Source organism: Aquila chrysaetos, chromosome 17 (assembly GCF_900496995.4).
Source record: "Aquila chrysaetos chrysaetos chromosome 17, bAquChr1.4, whole genome shotgun sequence".
Classification (NCBI taxonomy): domain Eukaryota; kingdom Metazoa; phylum Chordata; class Aves; order Accipitriformes; family Accipitridae; genus Aquila; species Aquila chrysaetos.
Genome location: NC_044020.1, coordinates 28,811,828 through 28,831,234, shown reverse-complemented (window position 1 = coordinate 28,831,234; position 19,407 = coordinate 28,811,828). Strand labels below are relative to the sequence as shown.

At 44.4% G+C, this 19,407-nt stretch overlaps 1 protein-coding gene across 2 annotated transcripts in view; it reads right to left on the bottom strand.

The window, feature by feature from the left end:
* The window catches only part of SCUBE1 (signal peptide, CUB domain and EGF like domain containing 1), a 254,966-nt gene that overhangs the window by 212,699 nt on the left and 22,860 nt on the right, over positions 1–19,407 (bottom strand). The window contains exons 1-2 of one of the 2 annotated variants that reach the window (XM_030041174.2): positions 4,103–4,257; positions 1,189–1,311 (exon numbers count right to left, since the gene is read on the bottom strand). In XM_030041174.2, the coding sequence (XP_029897034.1) occupies positions 1,189–1,311; positions 4,103–4,190 (211 nt within the window). In that variant the 5' untranslated portion in view covers positions 4,191–4,257. Of the gene's footprint in view, positions 1–1,188; positions 1,312–4,102; positions 4,258–19,407 lie in introns of those variants that run through there. The other variant, XM_030041173.2, reaches the window with a different exon arrangement.

Genomic DNA, 19,407 nt, shown 5'->3' with positions numbered 1-19,407 from the left:
GAGAGAGAGAATTGGAAGGAGAATTTTTATAGCTGCTAAGCACCTGCACGTAGAAAAAACAAATAATCTTGCATCTTTTATTTGTAAGGCACTCTGCTGTGATTACAATATTCCTTCTTTTTACCAGAGAACAATCTCTCTGCTGAGGTTCAACAGACACAACAGAGTTCATAAAACCTGAAATATGAGCGTACACAGTGCCTAACAAAACACGCTAGGTCTTTCTCAATTGCATGGATTGATGCAAGGGCATACAAAAGTAAAACAACTTTTTAAACTCCGTGCAAGTACAATAATCTGAAATAATTCCTTCCAAAATAGCGTTCCACCGGCTCAAAAAATACACGATCGTGACACACGCATAGTGGCACAGAGGAGCAAGCTCCAGCGTCCTGTCCGCGTTGATGGAGAAAAACACCTACTGCAACCGGCCGGGGGGAAGGAGGCTCTCGCTGGGGGAGAAGGGTGTCGGTAAATCACACGTTAGCCCGGCGGGAGGTGCGAGCTTCCCCGCGCCTCACAGGAACCCGAGGAGAGCGACCGGCAACGCCGCGCCGGGCCAGCGTGGGGAGGCCGCGGGCCGGGCGGCGGCAGGCGCGGCCCCGGCGGCGGAGGGAGGGGGCCCCGGCGGCGGAGGGAGGGGGCCCCGGCTCCCCGCAGCCCCGCTGGCCGGCCCGGCCGCGGGAGATAGGCGTGAGGCCTCCGCGGACGCCTGCCGCCGGGAGGGACGGGGCCACCCGCAGGCACGGCGGCCCCGGCTCCCCTCGGCGGCCGGCCCTCCCCGCCGGGGAGCGAGCCACGGCCCCGGGCCCCCGGCCCCCGGCGCGGCGGGGCGGGCCCACGTGCTCGGCGCGGCGCTTCGAGCCCCGGCGGCAGCGGGCCCAGCGCCGCCCGGGACGAGCCGGTGCGAACCCGGGAGCCGCCTCGGGAGGAAACGGACTCCCACCCCCTTTTAGTGGGTTTCTTTTTTTTTTGAAGTAGGCTGGCGGACACGACGTTTGTGACGCCGGACAATTAGCAAAAGCAGCAGGGGGATGCTTGCCAATAAACACCGAGATTTGAGGTTAAGCAGCTGTAAATCTGCATTAATCGTTTCAGGAATTCAGCTATTTACAAAAGCTTTTACAGAGCAAACAAATAAGAGAAGGGAGGGGAGGAGAGAGAGGAGAGGAGTCGAGCTGTCCTTACCTTCACATTGTTTCCCTTCGCCTTTATAGCCTGGCTTGCAGATGCATTTGTAGGATTTTGGTGTGTTTTGGCAAATTGCATCGATGTGACAGTCATCCGTAGCTTCTGCGCACTCGTCAACATCTGGAAGCACAGAACAAACACCAAGGGGACAGATGAGAAGGGAGACTTGAGACACAGAAAACCATCAAGGACAGATATTCCCCTTGAAGAAGCTGTTTGCTTGCCTGCCTTCCGAGTGTCATCCTGGAAATGGGAACAACTGAACAAACCAACGTATTATTCTCCTTAAGTCACTCATAAGCACTGCTCCACCAAGCTAGAGGGACTCGGTCCCACGTTTCTGCATTAGGAAATCATTAAGACATACTAGAAATTAGCATCTGCCGTATAGGTCTGGTACTGGAGACCCACGTCTTAGTAAAACAGAGCGTTTAAATGACCTATAAGAGGAGGAAAAAAAGCCCATCTGCATATTCTAGCAAAGAGATCTTCTGAATTTAGAAAGATAGACCCTAGTTTAAATAAACTAGGCTGGTGGGGGAATGAGAAAAAGCAATATTTGAACAGGAAAACCACATTAATCCTTTTTATTAAGAGGAAAAAAAATAAATAAATGGAAGACCATATGAAACTCGGTAAGTTAGCGTGGAGGAAAGCAACCTGCAATAACATCATCTACATGGACTCAAACTCATTTAGAAGGAAAAGGTCCCAGCAGTCTTCCTGGCCCCTGCCTGGGCGGGTGCCTTGCTGGTGAGCCGGACTCTGAAAGGGGGGACCCAGACCGCTTTTCTTGTTTTCAGGGTAGGAAGCCTTTACAAACACTTCAGTGACGGGCATTCGTTTTCTCCCCCGGATTTAAAGAGGATGGGGGAGGGAGGAGGATGAGAGAGAGTCGAGATTTGGTAGTCGTGGGAATGTTAATGAAGTGAACATAGGAAAAAAAAAAAAAAATCTCCGACCTATTCAGGGGATGGGGTGTGCTGTTAACATGGGGACATGTAAAGCCCTGCCTAACCTAACCTGCCCTGCCCGCCCCGCGCTCCCCGCAGACGGTCCCCGGCCACCCCGCCACCCGCAGCGCCCCACGCGAGGGGCTGCGGCGGGGCCGCCGCGGGGGAGGCGATGCCGCCGCCCCGGGGAGACCGGCCGGGCCGGGCCGGGCCGCCGCTGTCAGCCGCGGCCGCCGTGTCAATAGCGCACCTCGCAGGGATTTCCTCACCATTCCATGCCAGAGCCACATCTGGGGCTCCCGGGAGGAGAAAGGCAGGCAGGCAGGCAGGGGAGCGCTCTGCCCAGGAGGGGCGGGTTAGCAGCCGGCTAACAACCAGCCGAGCTGCACAGAGCCCAGCCTCCCTTCGTTTTTAGGAAGTGTCGAGGAGAGAGGGGTGCTGCGGAGGGAGGGGGGCACCCAGCGGGAGACATGTGCAGTTGGTTTCATGCCAATGAGATTAGCAGAGCCTCAAAAAAGGTGCACTAAAGTGAAAACAGTTTTATTGTGAGCTTGAAATCCTAACGCTAATTGTTTCAGAAGTGCTCGCTCAGCTATCTCCAGTGATAACCCACGGATCCTTCAAAGTCACCGGGGACAGGAGGGGGCTATTTAGAGAGGAGAGAATAATCAGACGCTGTGGCATGGCACACAGCAGAGAACTTCTCTGAGAGGTGCAGACCAGGACGGCCCCGCGGGGCACCTCAGGGATCCTAGCAAGAGAATTGCCTGGACGCTGTATTGTTGGGGTTTTTTTAAAGAAAGAGGGGAACAGAACGCAGAGCATTGCATTTTGTGGAGACACGCAGGACTGCTGCAATCTGTTTCCTTCTTTCTTGTCCATTCGTTTATTTTAACCGCTGAGACGGTTCAGATCTAGCTATGATTTACGTGAATTAGCTTAGGGGATCCGAGGGTGTTGCCCAGATCAGACACAGATCCAGTCAAGCACAAAAAGAAAAGAAGTTTTTTGTTAGTTGTTTTGTTTTTTTTTTTTTAAAAAAAAAAGCCTTGGTTCATACTTTTGACTCATTAAACCGGCACCCATCTCCCATCAAGATCAGCAAAAGTGACAGCTGGACTCTTTATAATGCCGTCAAAAATTCAAACTGCATTGAGCCAAGGGGGACATTTCACAGCAACCAGAGGATGCCTGGGAGTCAGGCGTGAATGCCAATGAGTCAAATGAAAGGGCAAAACCAAATATGAGCCCCTTCTCTGCTCCACATCTCACATTGCACTTCTTGGACTTTAAGAACTTCTACACTGACTTCGTTCATTTTGTTGCCTTTAAACTCTTGTATCTGAGGAAAAGGGATTTTACCGCCCCCCCCCCCCTTCACCTTAAAGGATTGCTTCTAGCACAACTTCAGAGACTGCATACACATCTTTAAGAAATTACTTTGGGCTTACAACATTCCTAGGCAGATGGGGTTCGGGGTTTGTTGTTTGGGGGTTTTTTGTTGTTGTTGTTGTTTTTTAAACACCGGAGCAAAGACTTAATATCATTACTGCTATTAACCAGATACGAGCGCGGCTGTTAAAAAACCCCAGGTCTTTGGGTTAATGCGCAGCCAGGGAAAACCTGTGAAGATGTAACAGCCAACGCTTCCCCTACGGAGTCTCTAGGGTTCAGCACAGATTTACCTCGTAGGCGCTTAAGGAAAGTAACTTTTTCCTCCCCGTCTCTCCCTCCAGACGTCCCTTGGCTCCGGCAGTGTCAAACACGCGAGAAAACGCCTCCCCGCCACAACTTCCAACACCCCCGGCGCTACTAGCGGCGAGAAGTGACCTCCCCCTCAGCACCTTACACCGGGGAGAGGAGAGCGGACAAACACGGTCCCCCCGGGGCCACGGCTGCGCGCCGCCCGAGCCTGGGGAAGGCGGCACGGCGGCGGAGCCCCCCCCCCCGCCTCTTACCTGCGCCCCCGCTGCCTCCCGCCAACCTGCCGGCCCAGGCGAGAGCGAAAAGCAAACAGCAGCGCCGCGAAAAGCAAACAGTGCCCATGATAATGATGCGATCCCCGGCCCCCGCCGCCTGTCTGCGATAAGGGACGCGCTCGGGGCCGGCCGCGCGGAGCCGCCGGCGCTGACGCCCTGACAGCGCCCCGCTGATTCGCCGGGGCTCCCGCGGCGGGGGCGGTGCCGGCCGCCGGGGCGGGCCGGGGCGGGCCGGGGCGGGCCGCCCCGCCCCCCCCCACCGCCCCCGGGACTGCCCCTGAGCCCCGCCGGTGGGTGGCGGCGGGGGGGGGAATCGGCGAGGCGGTGGAACTCTTCCCTGCCCCGAGAGGTGTCCGCTAGTCAGGCGCGGGGCGCTCAGCGGCCTGACGCCCGCGCCCCTGCCTAGCCACCGCTCCCGCCTCCCGACAGGTAGGAAGCCCGCGGAGAGCCGCTGCGGCCGTCCCCGGGCTTCGTCCCCGGGCGTCCGCAGCCGCGCGAGCCCTCAGCTTTGTTCCCCTCCGCCGCCGGGGCGCGCGGGCGGACCGTTAGCGCCCCGCCCCGCCCCAGCCCGAGAGGGCGCCCCCCCGCGGCCGGGGGCGGCCGCAGCCCCGCGGACATGGCCCCCCCCCCCCGGGCTGCGGCCTTTGAGGGCGGACAGTCGGGCGAACCCGGCCGCCCGTCTCCGTGACAACCGCGGAGAGGGATTCCCCCGCCCCCCTCCCCTTCCTGGGCTCGGACTAAAAGAAAATTTTTTTTTTTTGGCCGCCCCCCGCCTGCCCTCTTAGCCTCGCAAACTCCTGGCGCTGCCGCTCCCCCTTGGCCCGGGTCATTACCAGCCGCGGGGTTTCTCCAGCGCTCCGAGGGCTTTGCCGCAGAGGCGCTTGCCCCTCTCCAGCCGGCCTTCCCCCGGTCCTGCTCCTCCAAGCCCCGCCGCGCTCGAGGCAACCGGGGCTCCGCAAGGTGGCCCGTGTGGCCCCGGCCCGGCCTGGGCCGGACGATCTCCCCAAAATTATCAGGGCAGCTGCAACTGAGCCCGAAACAGACACGTGTTCACGAACACGACATTGTCACCACCCCCCTGAAGGAGAAAATCCTTCCGTTTTAAGCCCACACTTGAGAAATTTCATGACCCTGAAGACTTCCAGACTGACTCAGCCTGCAGACATCCCCTGTTATGACTTTGCACCCCTATTTGCTTTACACCCACCTTTCTTTCGCAGACCCCCCCTACTGAAATGCTTTGCTACTTTAAGTTGTGGTAACTCGTAATTCCCCAGCAAGGCTGCCCGTTGTGTGCGACCATCCACTTGTCATCTGGATAATAGATACACTCTGTCATCACCTTAGATGCCTCTTTTTGTCAAGTTCCTCCCAAACATATGCATGTTTCAGTACAATACGCTTGCCCAGAGAGTAGCACCATTAAGTATCTTTAAGCCTGAAGAGACGGGAAGAAAACGTGAGAAAAGTTGTTCAGCCCAGCTGCTTGGTTAGTAAAAGTACACACCACTATCTTTTTCCTTCATAAAACTAACTAACTAGTGCACGGCGCAAAAGCCGTTTGCTTTCTGAATGTTTACACCTCTGCTTTGGGCATTCCTGTCCTTAATCCTTTAGGGGTAGGGCAGGAGTATTATTATTTTAATTCCGCTCCCTTATTTTTGTGCGACTACGCTGAGGTGCAGTTGTGAATGCCATGCTCGAGTCTTCCCATGGATACACTGAGCGTTTCTTCCATGTAGGTCCCCCGAGGGATTACCTGGTACCTTAGAGCTCCACCTAGTGAGTTTTATGGCATGCTGTAGCAGAACGACGATCATCTCCATTGCATCCGCTGGTAGGGTGATCTTTACCTTGTTAACACCACCACACCGATCTTTTTGGAAAGGCTCTTATTTTCAAAGACTTTGTAAGTATGAGTTTTGTCCTAGGTGAAACATAAGGCTAAGCCTTCTTACTAATTTAAAAAAAAAATACTTCATAATTGGTCTCGTCATTCCACTTCATGAAGTCATGCTACAATTTATCATGGGATAAATTGTACAAAAAGTTTCTTTTCCATGAAGGACTTCACTAGAAATGTCTAAAAAATTAACTACCTCAACTTTTTTAAAGTCACAGTGTAATAAAAAGGTTTCCTAAAGCAACAAAATACTCCAATTGCCTTAGTGACTTGCTCTCTAGCATGTATTGTGTTACTCTTACAGAATTGCTACACTTGTGCCTTTTATCTTCCCTGACTCTACGCATTTATAATCTGTACAGTACTAACACTACCTGTATGGCACGCAGGAAAGGCAGTCACCTTGATCCAAATATCACACTATCTGTATTTGTCCTTGTATAATCCAAGGGTGGCATGCAATTGAAAGCTAAAGATCCTTCATATCAGGTGTCCATCTTTTAGCAAGCTTGCCCTTTTTTTTAAAAAAAAAACAACAAACCAAACAAGTTCCTGACTGACAGCACATATAAGGAAATACAATGGTACAGTGTTTCTCAAAAGAGGGCCTGAATCTTAAGTCAGGATCATCACATACAATAAGGAATATGATCTACAGTGCCAAGCCGAATATTTCCAGAAAGGTCTTTTCAGCAGTTTTCTTTGCTAAGGGCCACATACTAGAAAACGGATCCTTGTGGACTTTCACCTTTTCCACTTGTAATTATGCTTCTGTGCTTGTTTATCATCATCTAACATCATCCCTATGTCAATTGCACAGATGCTTCCATGAAAAATTTAATATTAGAAGTAATGACCAAGCAGCTTTTTCCAAGTGGAAGCTGCTGCTTAGTGGAAACTAAGAGCCAGATTCATGACCATAAATCTGCTCTGTATAACTAGTGTAAACAAGAGCTACCTGAATTGAAGGGGGAGGGGGCCTAGCCTGGAACCACCACCTTTAAGCTCTCTACCAACATACTTGAGCTCTGCCTGAAAACCTTTGGGCAGTCTGCAGTGACATCTTGCATGTTAATGGATTGCATAGGCTTCTAATGTTCTTCCATACCAATGTCTTTAAAGCTTTTGGGCAATATTCCAATAAAATAATAATAAGAGATATGTTTTATTAGGACCCGTCTCTTTACAGAGTAGGAGGTCCATGAACACCTGCATACCGGGAAGGCCAAGGGGATAAATAGAAGCGTGGCTGCAGAACAGTCATCTTGCCTCCAGAACACCTTCTACCACAGACATGCACCATTCCAAAAATACTTCGAGAAGACAGAACAGCATCTGTGGAATTATTTGGTTTCCTGGTTTGCTATTTATGAACACCTGTATATTGGGGCCAACGCTGCCATAGCAGGCAACACAAGCTATAGACAGGGCTAGGAATCACAGCAGTCGCTGGACAGCCTGTGCAAACGTGAGTAAATTGCTGTACCTCTGTGTTTCTGTTTCTCTTTCTTCCTTCTATCCGTCTTTCCCATTTATAGGGCAAGCCCACTTTAGCAGGGCCTGTCTATCACTGTATTAATACAGCAGTACATACTAAACTTATTTTGTCCGTCTCCCCAGTTAGGACTTTCATGAGGCCAGCAAGACATACAAACCCTGACAGGAGAATCCTTTTATTTAACTTAAGTTCTTCTCTTTCCCCGAAGTGTATGGAGGACTGAGTGAAATCTGGCTCCCTCATATAGGGGACAAGGAGGCCATGTGCCAGAATCTGTGCAAGGAGCATATATACTTTGAACCCTTGAACATGTATCTCCAAACATTATTTAAATCTTTTCTATTAGGAAGAAAGGAACAATGTAAAACCAGCTCTTCAAAGCAATATAGACCATTTTGCATTTCTACACATACTTAGGGGAAGCTTTTGAAACTAGAGGCAATGAACATGCTTAGTACCACATGCTTAATGCTATGTTACTTCTTTCCAGGAAAATACAGCATCTAAGTTTCCCAGAAGTTAAGTAGCAGCATGCAGCTGAGGTATTTTAACGATTTGTCCTTGTACCTGGGAGAAAAGAAAAAAAAAGTCCACCATAATCCATAATGAAAGTTTTGTACAAGAAAATTCAGTGTCTTAAAGGAGGAGGATATTTTTTCTTTTTCCTTGGAGGGGATGGGGAATTACGTAGCAGCTGCTGTAACAGTTAAAAGGGGATATTTATTCCACAGCTTTGGTGAGATTACAATCAATTTTATCTCACTCTCTCATCAGTGAGACAATGGTTGAAACCTTGTGGAAATAGTGGTAAATTTGGATATTCTAGCCAAAAAAATATGTAAGTCAGTGCGAACCTTTGAAGAGATACATCAACTCATGCTCGAGGACAGCTACTCTCCTGTTTCTACTGTGATGTTACCTTCCTCCAAAACATGTCACCCGCTTCATCCAACTGACCCTCCCCTTTCATTGCCAGGGTGCCAAAAAAGATTAAAACTCATACAAAAGCATTTCCTTAAACCTGAAAATCTTTTAACATGGTGGATCATGATACGCCTTATTGACCATTGCATATCTACAAGTTCCTAAGTTGCTTTCCCCTTAACTGTCTTATGAGCAGTTTTCCATTCAGAAAAATGCTTTAGCAGCTAGAGAGGCGGAAAAACATTACTAGAAAGAGTAATGGAGATTATTTTTTTTTCTTCCTGCTTGGACTGTAACTACCGAAAGGGAAAGATGATAATATTAACGAAGAACTGGAACATACCACCATCACCACAAAGATTAGAGTAGATCCTCCATCACTAGTACTCACTCCATCCTGGTAAAAGGCATGTTTTACCAAGATGAAGGTTACATCTCAGAGGAATGAGGATTTGATGCATAAAGAGCTGGGTAAAACTGCATGACCTGCATTATGCAGGAGACTGGATACAGCAGTCTCCCTTAAAATGAATAAGGGACACCTATAAAAGCTGCAAGAGGAATTGCACAGAACAAGGTTGTATGTACTACCTCTTATGGGATTACACCACAGTGGGTGGAAGAGGAGGACAAGGACCTGTGGAAACATGCAGCTGAAAAGAACACCTTTCTTAAAGTCCTGTTTGTCAACTCTGTTGCCACAATACTTTTAGAGGTGGTGATGTGCCTTTGTGCTCACAAGGAGATGGGTAGCAGCATTTTTAAATGGTTTGGCTTTAGGAAGTGACAGCATAAGGGAGCCAGAAGGGGAATAACACGGAAAAAAAAAAAAAAAAAAAAAAGAAAAAAAAAGACAGACAGACTAGGGAAACAGTAGCTGAGCGTTCAGATTTCTGTGCCAGTAGATGTTCTAGAGAAAGAAAATAGATGGTGAGAACACCCTCCCATTTAAACAAAAAACATACCAGCTGACAGAAGCTAAGGCACAGCATATTTACCTGAACTTCACAGAAAGATGCAGGAGGTGCTGAAATGCCAGCATTGAATCCTATCCTGACTACAAAGGGGATGATTTCAGTGGGGATCCCATTACTCTGTCCATCCACTAACTTTAGACCAGAGTAGGATCAGAATTTTAACTCAATGACTCCTCCACAGAAGCCTTCAAAACAGTGACTTTATGCTAGTACAAGCTCTGGCTCCTGATCTGGTACAGATTACTTACCATTGTATTCTCATCATTGGCAGCCCAGTTACTCGCAAAATGAATTTCACTGCTTATTGTGATTACAAAGAAATATGCTGCATTGCTGCTGTTCCAACATGTTATCCTCTCAAATACCCAGGTTCGCACAGCCTGAAAAGATCAAGCAACTCAGAGGAAAATACTGTCTTGGGTATTTTAGGACTATGCCAGTGATTTCTTATCTTAAATCCTGGATAGTCATTAACTGCTCTGACTGCATGGGACAGCAACAAGAATTATAGTAACCCAACAGATAAGGAAGCTTTTGGGTGCTTTTAGGAGACATTTTATGATCAGTCTTTTTAAAGTGAACTTGTCCTTCAAAAATGGCTACAGCTGGCTCCAATTTCTTCTTCAAAGCTCTGATCAGGGCACTCAAGCAGAGGTACTTTTTGTTGTTCCCTTTCTTACCATTATCCATGATCTGCAGTCAGTTATCTGTGTGCTTTCCCAGTCTAATCAAGGCCCTGAACATGCAAGCAACACTGAAGCATGTACATACTCATCAGCAGGACTACTCTTGCATATAGACTTCTGCAAAGACTGTCTCAGCAGGCTCAGAATCGTATATTGCAAGATAAAGTGTAGGGGCTATGGCCTCTACTCACAGTCCCTTTATTCTTCAGCTTAGCTCAAAATCAGATGTGGGGAGTAACATGGCTCTAATCCACACAGGCAGTCCTCTCTGTTCTGTAGAACATACCATGACAGCAGTTCAGAGGATAAAGCTGATTCCACTTCACAGAGGACTAATATTGTGAAATTTTATTTTGTTCCAATTCAAAGCCCTGCACCCACCCCACTCCCCCCCAAAAAACCCCAAACCAAAACCAAAACACTCCCAGAAGCCCCAAGACTTCCAGAGGCTGCAAATTTCAACTGCAGCTTGACACAGCAGCTGCAGAGGTGGGTGAGTTGGCAGGACTTTTTGCCGAGTCATGGTAGGATCCCATAAGACCCCTGCATCAGTTCTTTTGGACCTTTCCTGAACCCAAAATGTTTCAGTTTAAACATTAACAGCAGCAACAAGACTGTAGGAAAATTCCAATAGAAGTTCTTTAATAAAAATTTTTCCTGACTCCACAATTCCACGAACAATTTAAGATTGTTTCTCAGGACACCATGCAGACAGGAAAGAAAAATAATCTGTAATGCAGTCTGCTCCTGCAGTTTTCCTCCTTCCCCACCCACTCATCCTGCCACTGAGGGCTAGAGTGAGATTTGTGTACCAGTTCAAAATTCTGCATTCTTCAGGGAGGCCCACAGTACCAAAGCTTCTCTCAAGGTTTTCCCTTTAATTTGCCGTAATATGAAAAGGGCATAATGCGGCTGAAAATTAGATAATTTTGTATTGCAGCATCTGTTCAATTTACTGCAGGGAGAAGAACTCTTCCAGCAAAAACATCTGGAGGACCAAGCACCAGGTCAGGGCATCAATCCCTTTACCCACCCATGTCCTAGCTATCTGTGTAGTAGGGAGCTATGTAGTGGTGGAGATTTGCATACAAATTTCCTAAAACCAATATGCTTATTTTGGTGGAAGTGTATGTATGTACTTATCCCCTTGTTTAGCTGCAATCTTTACTGCACGTGATCACCAGTGTAAGAGCCCATTGCCATAAAAACTTAATCTTAAGCAAGAAGTATGTTGCTAAAGAGGTACTTTAGATCAAGCCTTGACTTTATCCAGTAAGCCTGGTCTATTAACAATAACAACTTTTATCCTAGACAAAACCTGTGTTGACCAAGTAGAGTTCTATTCCAAAGTAGGTGCCTTCACTGAAATATAAACACATGTAATTCTTTGTGCTGTAATTAAATACATTTTAATTGTTATTCTGTTCATCCAACACAGCTGAACTGAGATAAGTTTTGATCAGGGAGCCTGCATCTTCCCTGCTTTGACTGCAGCCCAGGCCTCTTCAGCTGTGACAAATTGATATACAATAGTCCAGCTGTCACCTGGAAAGACAAATGAGTATCAGGTAGATGGCAGCAGAAAGTTAGGCCTGTAGTCTTGTAGCATGAAGACTGTGGTGTTCACCTGATGAGAAATGACTGGCAGAGCAGCACCACAAGACAGTCAAAGGTTCAAAATGAGAACAAGCAAGGTTCTGTCTCCTATAGTCCTGTAGTAAGCAACTCTGTTGCCATCTCTAGCTATGCTCAGATGAGCTAAGGATTGTTAACAGATAAGAAGTTTCAACCACTTCCCAGTAAACAGAACAGTGCTTCTGAACAGAGAAGTGTTCAAAGCAGGGAGAAGATGATTTCCCTCAGTGTCTTTTAAGAGAGAAGGGAAAAAGAGACTGTCTTATTTCACAATAGGACCTTTATAAGAATACTTGGATGAAGCTTCTTTAACTACCAGAATATTGTTTAACTTTTCAGAAGACTGAGCAGCGTCTTTTATGGAAGGATAAGCTGTGTTCCTCACATTTTTAGATATTCAAACACTTAATGCTGATGCTGAGCACTGTTGTGAGCATTACCCAGGGAAGATGAGCATGTTTTAGGCCGAAAGACTAGCCAAAGGAAATTAAAAATAAAAGTTAGACCTAAGAATACAGTTGTGTGCTAAGGGTTTTAATGGGCACAATACAAGTAAAATTCAGCTCCCATAGAACTATGCAGCAATAGGCAAAGAGCATATTTTGAGTAGACTCATGCTGCGCTTCTCAACACACCAGACAAATCTGATGGAATGAAACTAGCACGATCATTGTGGTTTAAGAGAAACTTCCAACATAGAAGATACCAGAAAATACCCAAGCTCAAATCTTTGCCTCTTGACTTTTCTACACCACCAACCAATGCCTCCTCCTTCCTAAAAAAAATAAGTCTATACACCCATGTGTGTTGATATTTGCAGTTCTTCTAACCTGAGTTTGCAGAGAGTTTATCAAAACAAAAGGTCAGCAAATATTCATTTCTTCTCCCACATTTTCCCCAAGTCCCAGGATTATATTTCAGAGTCCTATTCTGACTGCACGTGCAATTCCAGTTGCTGTCAGGGAGCCCATGGTTCACGGGCCATGCTCATACAGATACCAGCCCCGCTTCCCAGTACTGCTGTGAAGGACTCAGCAGTGATTCCTCTCCAGCATAGAAAGTAAACATCCCTCCCCAAAACCCTCATATTGAAAGCTTGCTGCTTCTCTATGGTAGAATGCTTGTCTCACACTTACATGTTTTTCCAGTAATCATCTTTAAAGGAACCAGGAATCAGGGTAGCCTAGTAGTCTACTTCATCCTTAAAAGCACAGCCTGCTCAGTTACAGACTTGCAGAGGCTTTTAAAATACATCATCCTACCCAAACACACAGTGAAAATTCCAGAACCATTTGGAAAACCCAATTATCATTTTCTGCTAAATGAGCTCTTCTCCCTAAGGGCTCTCTGGAGGAGCCAATGCTTTAGTGCGCTAAGCTACCTATGAGATAGCTGAAGCTCAAACTAACTCAATTCCTGACAGGCAGCTGCAGTTTCAGGTGGTGTGAAATGGCAAATAAAAGCAAAGATTATCAAATAGAATTAAATACAGCATCCTCAAGAGGCCTTGATATAGAAAGGGTAAAATTCCACTCACTTAAATCCTGCATATTATCCTGTTCAGCTGAATGGGCATAGCTGTACGAATAAAGACAGAAGGATTTGGTCTCATATGCTTACTGCTTCTCTTTTCAAATTATATGAAATGCACAGTGTAGACCTACTAAAAATGTTGCGGTTTGTTAGTATTATTATGTCATCAGAGATGGGTTGGATTAACATAGGTATACTAAATTACAGTGAAAGTAGCTTACAGAAGAGAACAGGATGGTAAGACTGGTTCACAAAGGTGTGCTCAGAAGGCTCATGAAATCAGGAAAAGTGCATATTATCACTAAGTGAAAACACAGGAAGCAGAAGCTACTGACTGCTTGAGACCTCCCAGATAAATTCTCATTGTACTTCAACTGATCCTGCTTTAATTACACATCTAAAAGAATTTGGAATTAATTTCAATCAAATACCTACAGTAGAATTATAGAAAAGCAAAACCAATACTTGTCCCACCAATTTCCAAGTGAATGTAAAGAATCCTTGGACACCAAAAAGGCCAAATTAGGTGTATGTAGATATCTACATGGGTCAAGACCAAGACTGCAGATAGCACATGTACGATCTCGTTGATGTTCAGAACCTGCTTTAAATACAGCATCTCAGGTTTCTCTATACCTAGAAATAGCCAACTTAATCTACACATAAGCCTTTATTGAACTGACACTGAACATGGTGACATCTACCTTCTACAGCTTTCCCTGTAGGTTTTGTCTTCAGCTAGCATGTGATTAAACGTTCAAACAGGGTCTCAATTCTCATCTGCTTTCAACTCAACAACTCAGAATAACATAGAGTTTTCTAATGGCTTTATTCAGCCTTCAGTTATGCACTGAAGTTTGCACCAGTGGTGTGCAAACCTTGCCAGATCTAAATGACAAGATCACCAACTCTGCAGAGTGCAAAACAGTAGTGGTCAGCCGTGCGGGAAGCTTGCACTGCATGTCCTCGTTCAAATTGGACACAACGGAGGTGTAGTAGAGCCCACAACTCTATCTGTAGTGGAAGGATACCATGAGCGGCTGGACAACAACTGCAAGTGCTGCCAGCTGTGCCAGCCCGAGTCATCTGTCCATCACTTTGTGCTCCCATTGCTTGCCAGCCATGGCTTGTTAGCCTGGGACTGCACACGCCGTTTTGGGAAGAAAGCACCATATGAACTTTCTCTCTGTGTACCAAAGTTACATAAATGTTACTCTACACAAAGAACTGACAGGATACAGCTCAAGAATGGCTCCTATACCAAGCTATAGAAACTGTAGCAGGTTTCCAATTTGCAATTTCAAAAATTATTTATGATGAGGCCAGTATTGTACAACTCTCTTCTGCACAAAGACATTGATAAATATTCATGACTTAGGTCTCATAGCACAGAAAAGGGGAGTATTATCCTCCCCTAGTAAAGATAAGGGAAAGAACATACAGAGAAGTTAAATGACTTTCTCAGGTTCACATGGGAAGTTTGGAAACCCAGAAATAGAGTCAGAGCAGAGATTTTCGAAGGGATTTCAGGTGTCTCCATTATACAACTCAGAGTGGCTTAATGCAGTGACTGTGAGCTCTGTGCTTGTTTGAAATCAGGCCACTTGAGAGGATCCACAATTAGGCAACCATTGCTACAAATGACCTTGGCAAAACTTAGTCCATATTCTTGACTCCTGCTCCACAGTCTTTAGTACTGCAAAGCACGGTGTGCTGTCCTACTAAGATACATTGGGAGCTAATTAAAGTCTGTAACTTATCCTTAGCAACCCAAAAACTAAAGCTCCATGTTCATTAAGCACTGTTTTGTTTTCTAATCTGTTCAACAGAGCTTAAATATGTTATTTTTAGACTGGAAATTTGGGATAAGTCCTGGGTTTTGTAGAATAGTTATGCTCCAAGAAATCCTTTCGCTCAAAAAAAGATGATTACAACAGTTTCTATAAATATAAATTGTTTTACAAAGACAGACATTACAGTTTGTTCTAGTTTTCACTGAAATTAAGCCAGCAAATCTCTCATGCCAGTACTATAACAATAATCATGCTGATAGTGTTACTTCAGTTTACCAAAGCCAAAATCCAATATGCTACAAATTAGATCAAGCACCAAATAAAATTAAGCAAAAGATAAGCAATGCTAAAGGAAATGAATACTAATAAAAAATGAAATGTTTACATTTCTTTGCTGGGTTCAGATACAAGCTTGACATATACAAGCAATCTTATGCTGAACTATAGCTTTCTTTTCCCCTGTCGTCGTCCGCCCTCCCTCATTTTTTATTTTGTTTAAATTTAATAGCAGATTTTGCAGACAAAGATATTATGAGAGCGCACACTTTGCTTGTAAGGATACTGGCTTTAGGACAGGGGAAGGAAAAGAGGGCTCAGACCAATTAAAAGCTTTAAAGAAGAAAGGCAAATCAATTAAAAATGCCAGAGGGCAGACATTGCTTAGAAAGAGAAGAGACTTTGACAGATTTGAAATAGCTGTGTTCTACAAGGTCCGTAATGGCAAACGAAAATAAGTTGCACTCATACACAGGAATATTCACAGGAGAATAAGGCATCTGATACATCATGGATAATACAGATCTATGCTTTCACAGGCTGAATAAACAAGCCACATGACTGAGTTAGTGTTTGGTGGGTACTTTGAAGATGAAAAGCAACATATAAAATGTGAGGTGTTATTCTTAAGACACCCAAGGCAGCCAGCCTTCAAACTCAGCTGCTGAATTATTAGTCTTATTGATCTGGCATTGCATTATTTTTTTACATCACAAAACCCATTAGTTTTCAATAGAACAGAGGCACTGAAAAGACAATAGTCATAAAAAGATTTGTCATTTGGGACTTCAAAAAATTATATTCCAATTTTGGTAACTTACTAGGAATAAGAACCAAAACTGCCACTGCTGAATGTATCCTTTGACTGTAACTATAATTTAAAAGCTTTGTCCAATGTAATTTCTTCTTTTTTTCACACAGTGATTCCAGGCCAATTATTTATCCCCCCTCCCTCCCCCCTGCAAGAATAGTGTTTTGAAGTCAGCCAATGAAACATGTTTTATTTAAGGACTATATTCCTAGAGCAATGGGTTCTTTGGAGACCTAAAGGTTGCAGAGCACTTCATTAGTTCCACATAATGAAAGAATGGTGCAATTGAAGGAGGTCTCTAAGGGAGAATGGTGTGAAAATTAGAGACCCGTCTGCTCACTTGCAAAAAAAAAAAAAAAAAAAAAAGAAAAAAAAAAGAAAAAAGAAAGAAAAAAAATTGAGAAAAAGGAAAAAAGGAAAAAGGGGAGGGGGGAAGAAAAAAGGAGAAAAATGAGAAAAGGAAAAAAAATTGTGGATTTTCTAAATAAAGCACACCGTCTCCATTCAGCCCATGGAGAAAGGGTGCCTACTCAATCCTCTTACCGTTGACAATATAATAAAACCAGAGGAACTTTTTTGAAGTAGATCTGCACATTCCACATTTGGATTGAGGGGCAATGGACTGTTTAAATTGCTATTTACATTTCCAGCTGTTTTACCAGTGATTTGCCCAACTTAATAGCTCTTTAAGCTTTTAAACAAGAAAATAGCTATTCTCACGACTCAAAGAAGAAACCATGGTTATTTCAGACTGCCTCTATTGTAAAAGGCTTAGACCCCTCTGTCTTTATAGATGCCCTTGCCTTTATAGTACTTCCCTTTTCCATCTCCTCCTACTGTCTAAATCTTCTTCCATTTTTTACTTCACTTTTTACATTATATACTTTTAGCAACATAATGCATCTTTACTGATACTGCTGATTCAAGGAAAATGTTTGCAGGCAGCCACCAAGGTTCCCAAGGGAGACCTAAGTTTGCAAGAAAATTAGATTTGCGTGTATAATCTTCTGCTAGTTATTGGGGAGTTAGCCAATGTTAAACAAATGCTCTACAACTATTGAAAAATGTGTATTTATTTATCCACTTTCCTCTGGGGATGTATTAAAAAAAAAAAACCTAGAAGTGTGTACAGGCATACCATAAACTGTATTTTCTGCTTATTTTTCAGGCGAAGTGGAAGAGGAGGGCAAAGGGGCAGTCCACAGATAAGAATGAGACTAAGATGAAAGGTTAAAAGGGGGGGGGGGGGGGAGTGGAGTTATTTCATAGTGGCTCTATAAACCACTGCAATTATTTTGTTATAATTTGAACCCATTAGCTTGTTTAACCTGGCACTAATAAACTGTAAAATCATGAAGAAGAAATTCAAAAACAAAATCTACCTCCTGCTTTTCCCCTGATCAAAGCTTCAATGTTTTAATTTTATTAACTCTAAACGTCTCCTCTGTTTACAAATGATTGCAACACTAGTCAGATAGTGGGGCAAACAATCAAATCCAAACCTTGCAGAAAGTGGTAGCAGCAACTCTGAGTAAAATTTTTGAAATCAATACAGTTTACTAAAGAAAATCATAGTAATAGTTGGAAAAATGTAAGTTATTTTCTTTTTAGATTGTACCCTAACTTAAACATTTTGAGAGAAAGGAATTGCAGTTGGTATAACGCTAAACATCTGTGATTTTGTTTTAAAGGTAACACTTCATATTTAACAGTCAATATACTCTACACTAAAATTCTCATTTTTTGTAAGGCTTGTAAAAGGTAGTTTATGATCCCCAAACTAGCATATTGGCTGCTGATGAGCAAATGTTTGTCCTGGTGTCGTGCACTGGCACATCACTGACAACATTAACAGTTTCATGAGGCAAGACAGGACCAAGAATCAATGTGTATTTGAATTACTGTGGTTATAAGAAAATTGGCTTGTAACTGGAATATCTGTTCCCTTCAAAAAGGAAGGGAAAAAGCCTGCACATGAGTCACTGAAAGGTGACAAAGTTCTAGAGAAAGCAGGTTTAAAGGTAAATCAGGTGCTATCTTTCCCTCCAAAGAAAAAAAAGATTATCAAACAGCACAAAAATCAAGGTCCAGTAGGAGCTAAAAAAACTGGAAAGACATCCAAAAATTCTAAGTACAATTAGACTTTATGAACTTTGTCAGTGAAAAGAAATTCCATTGACTTCTATTACTCTGCAGGAGGGTTGAAAACAAGCAGTATTTGGCAGAATTTTTTCTGAAAAACTGTTTACTTCGATTTTGAAAATTCTGAGGCAGATCTGCTATTAATGTCAAAAAGAAAACAAATATACATGGGGCAGGGGGAGATGATTTTGAAAACATCTAATGTGACAAATCCAACCCTGCTTATGAGTACTGGTGAAAAACCAGCACTCTGCCTAAACATATAGTGTAAGAACACATGAAAATACCGAAAGAATAGCTTGAAAGGAAGTTCCTTAGAGCAGGCATTCATCTTGTGGCACTCAGTTCTAAGAAACTTGATGCTTTCCCACCCTAAACAAAACAGATTTTTGGTTATACATAAAATAACTCCTGTTTCTACCATGTTCATTGTGTAGCAGTAAGAAAGGAAGACTGCAAATCAGATCTTCTTCTGTGCTAAGGAGTTGCTCTATGAATTTAGTTATACTAGGTATATTCCCCTAACCTTGGTTTCAACAACTAAAAATAGCATTAAGATCCATCTTCGTGGAAGTTTCTAACAAAACAAGAGGAGAAAAGCTACTGTATACAAAGTGAAAAGAATTAGCTTATGGTCCAAAGTCTATTAATAGCCAACAAACCTGTGCAGTAGAGTAGCCACAGGAAGTCACTCTGAGTAAAGAAATATTCGAAAGTAAAACTTCCCAGCACTGGCCAAGATTAACAGCAGATGCACTCCTGTGAACAGCTCTACTAGAAACAATTGTTTATAATAATGAAAATAGGTACAATCACAGCTGCAGGATCAGGACCCATTCCTGAGCTGCAAGAGCCCTGTATTAGAAAATGCATTTGCCTTAAATCACCATGACTACTTTGTCACAAAGATGGAAGTTTTATTGCCAAAGGAACAGTAGTAAAAGGCCAATGACTCGACCCAAGCACTCTACAGCATATGAACAGTTACACATTTTATGCAGCATTCAGCTGCCACAGCCACCAGATCTCAGTAATGCCTCCTGGCAAATCTTGTTAGGCTTCTTCCTGCTCCATTAAAATCACTGGAGGTTAGGAAAGAAGGATCA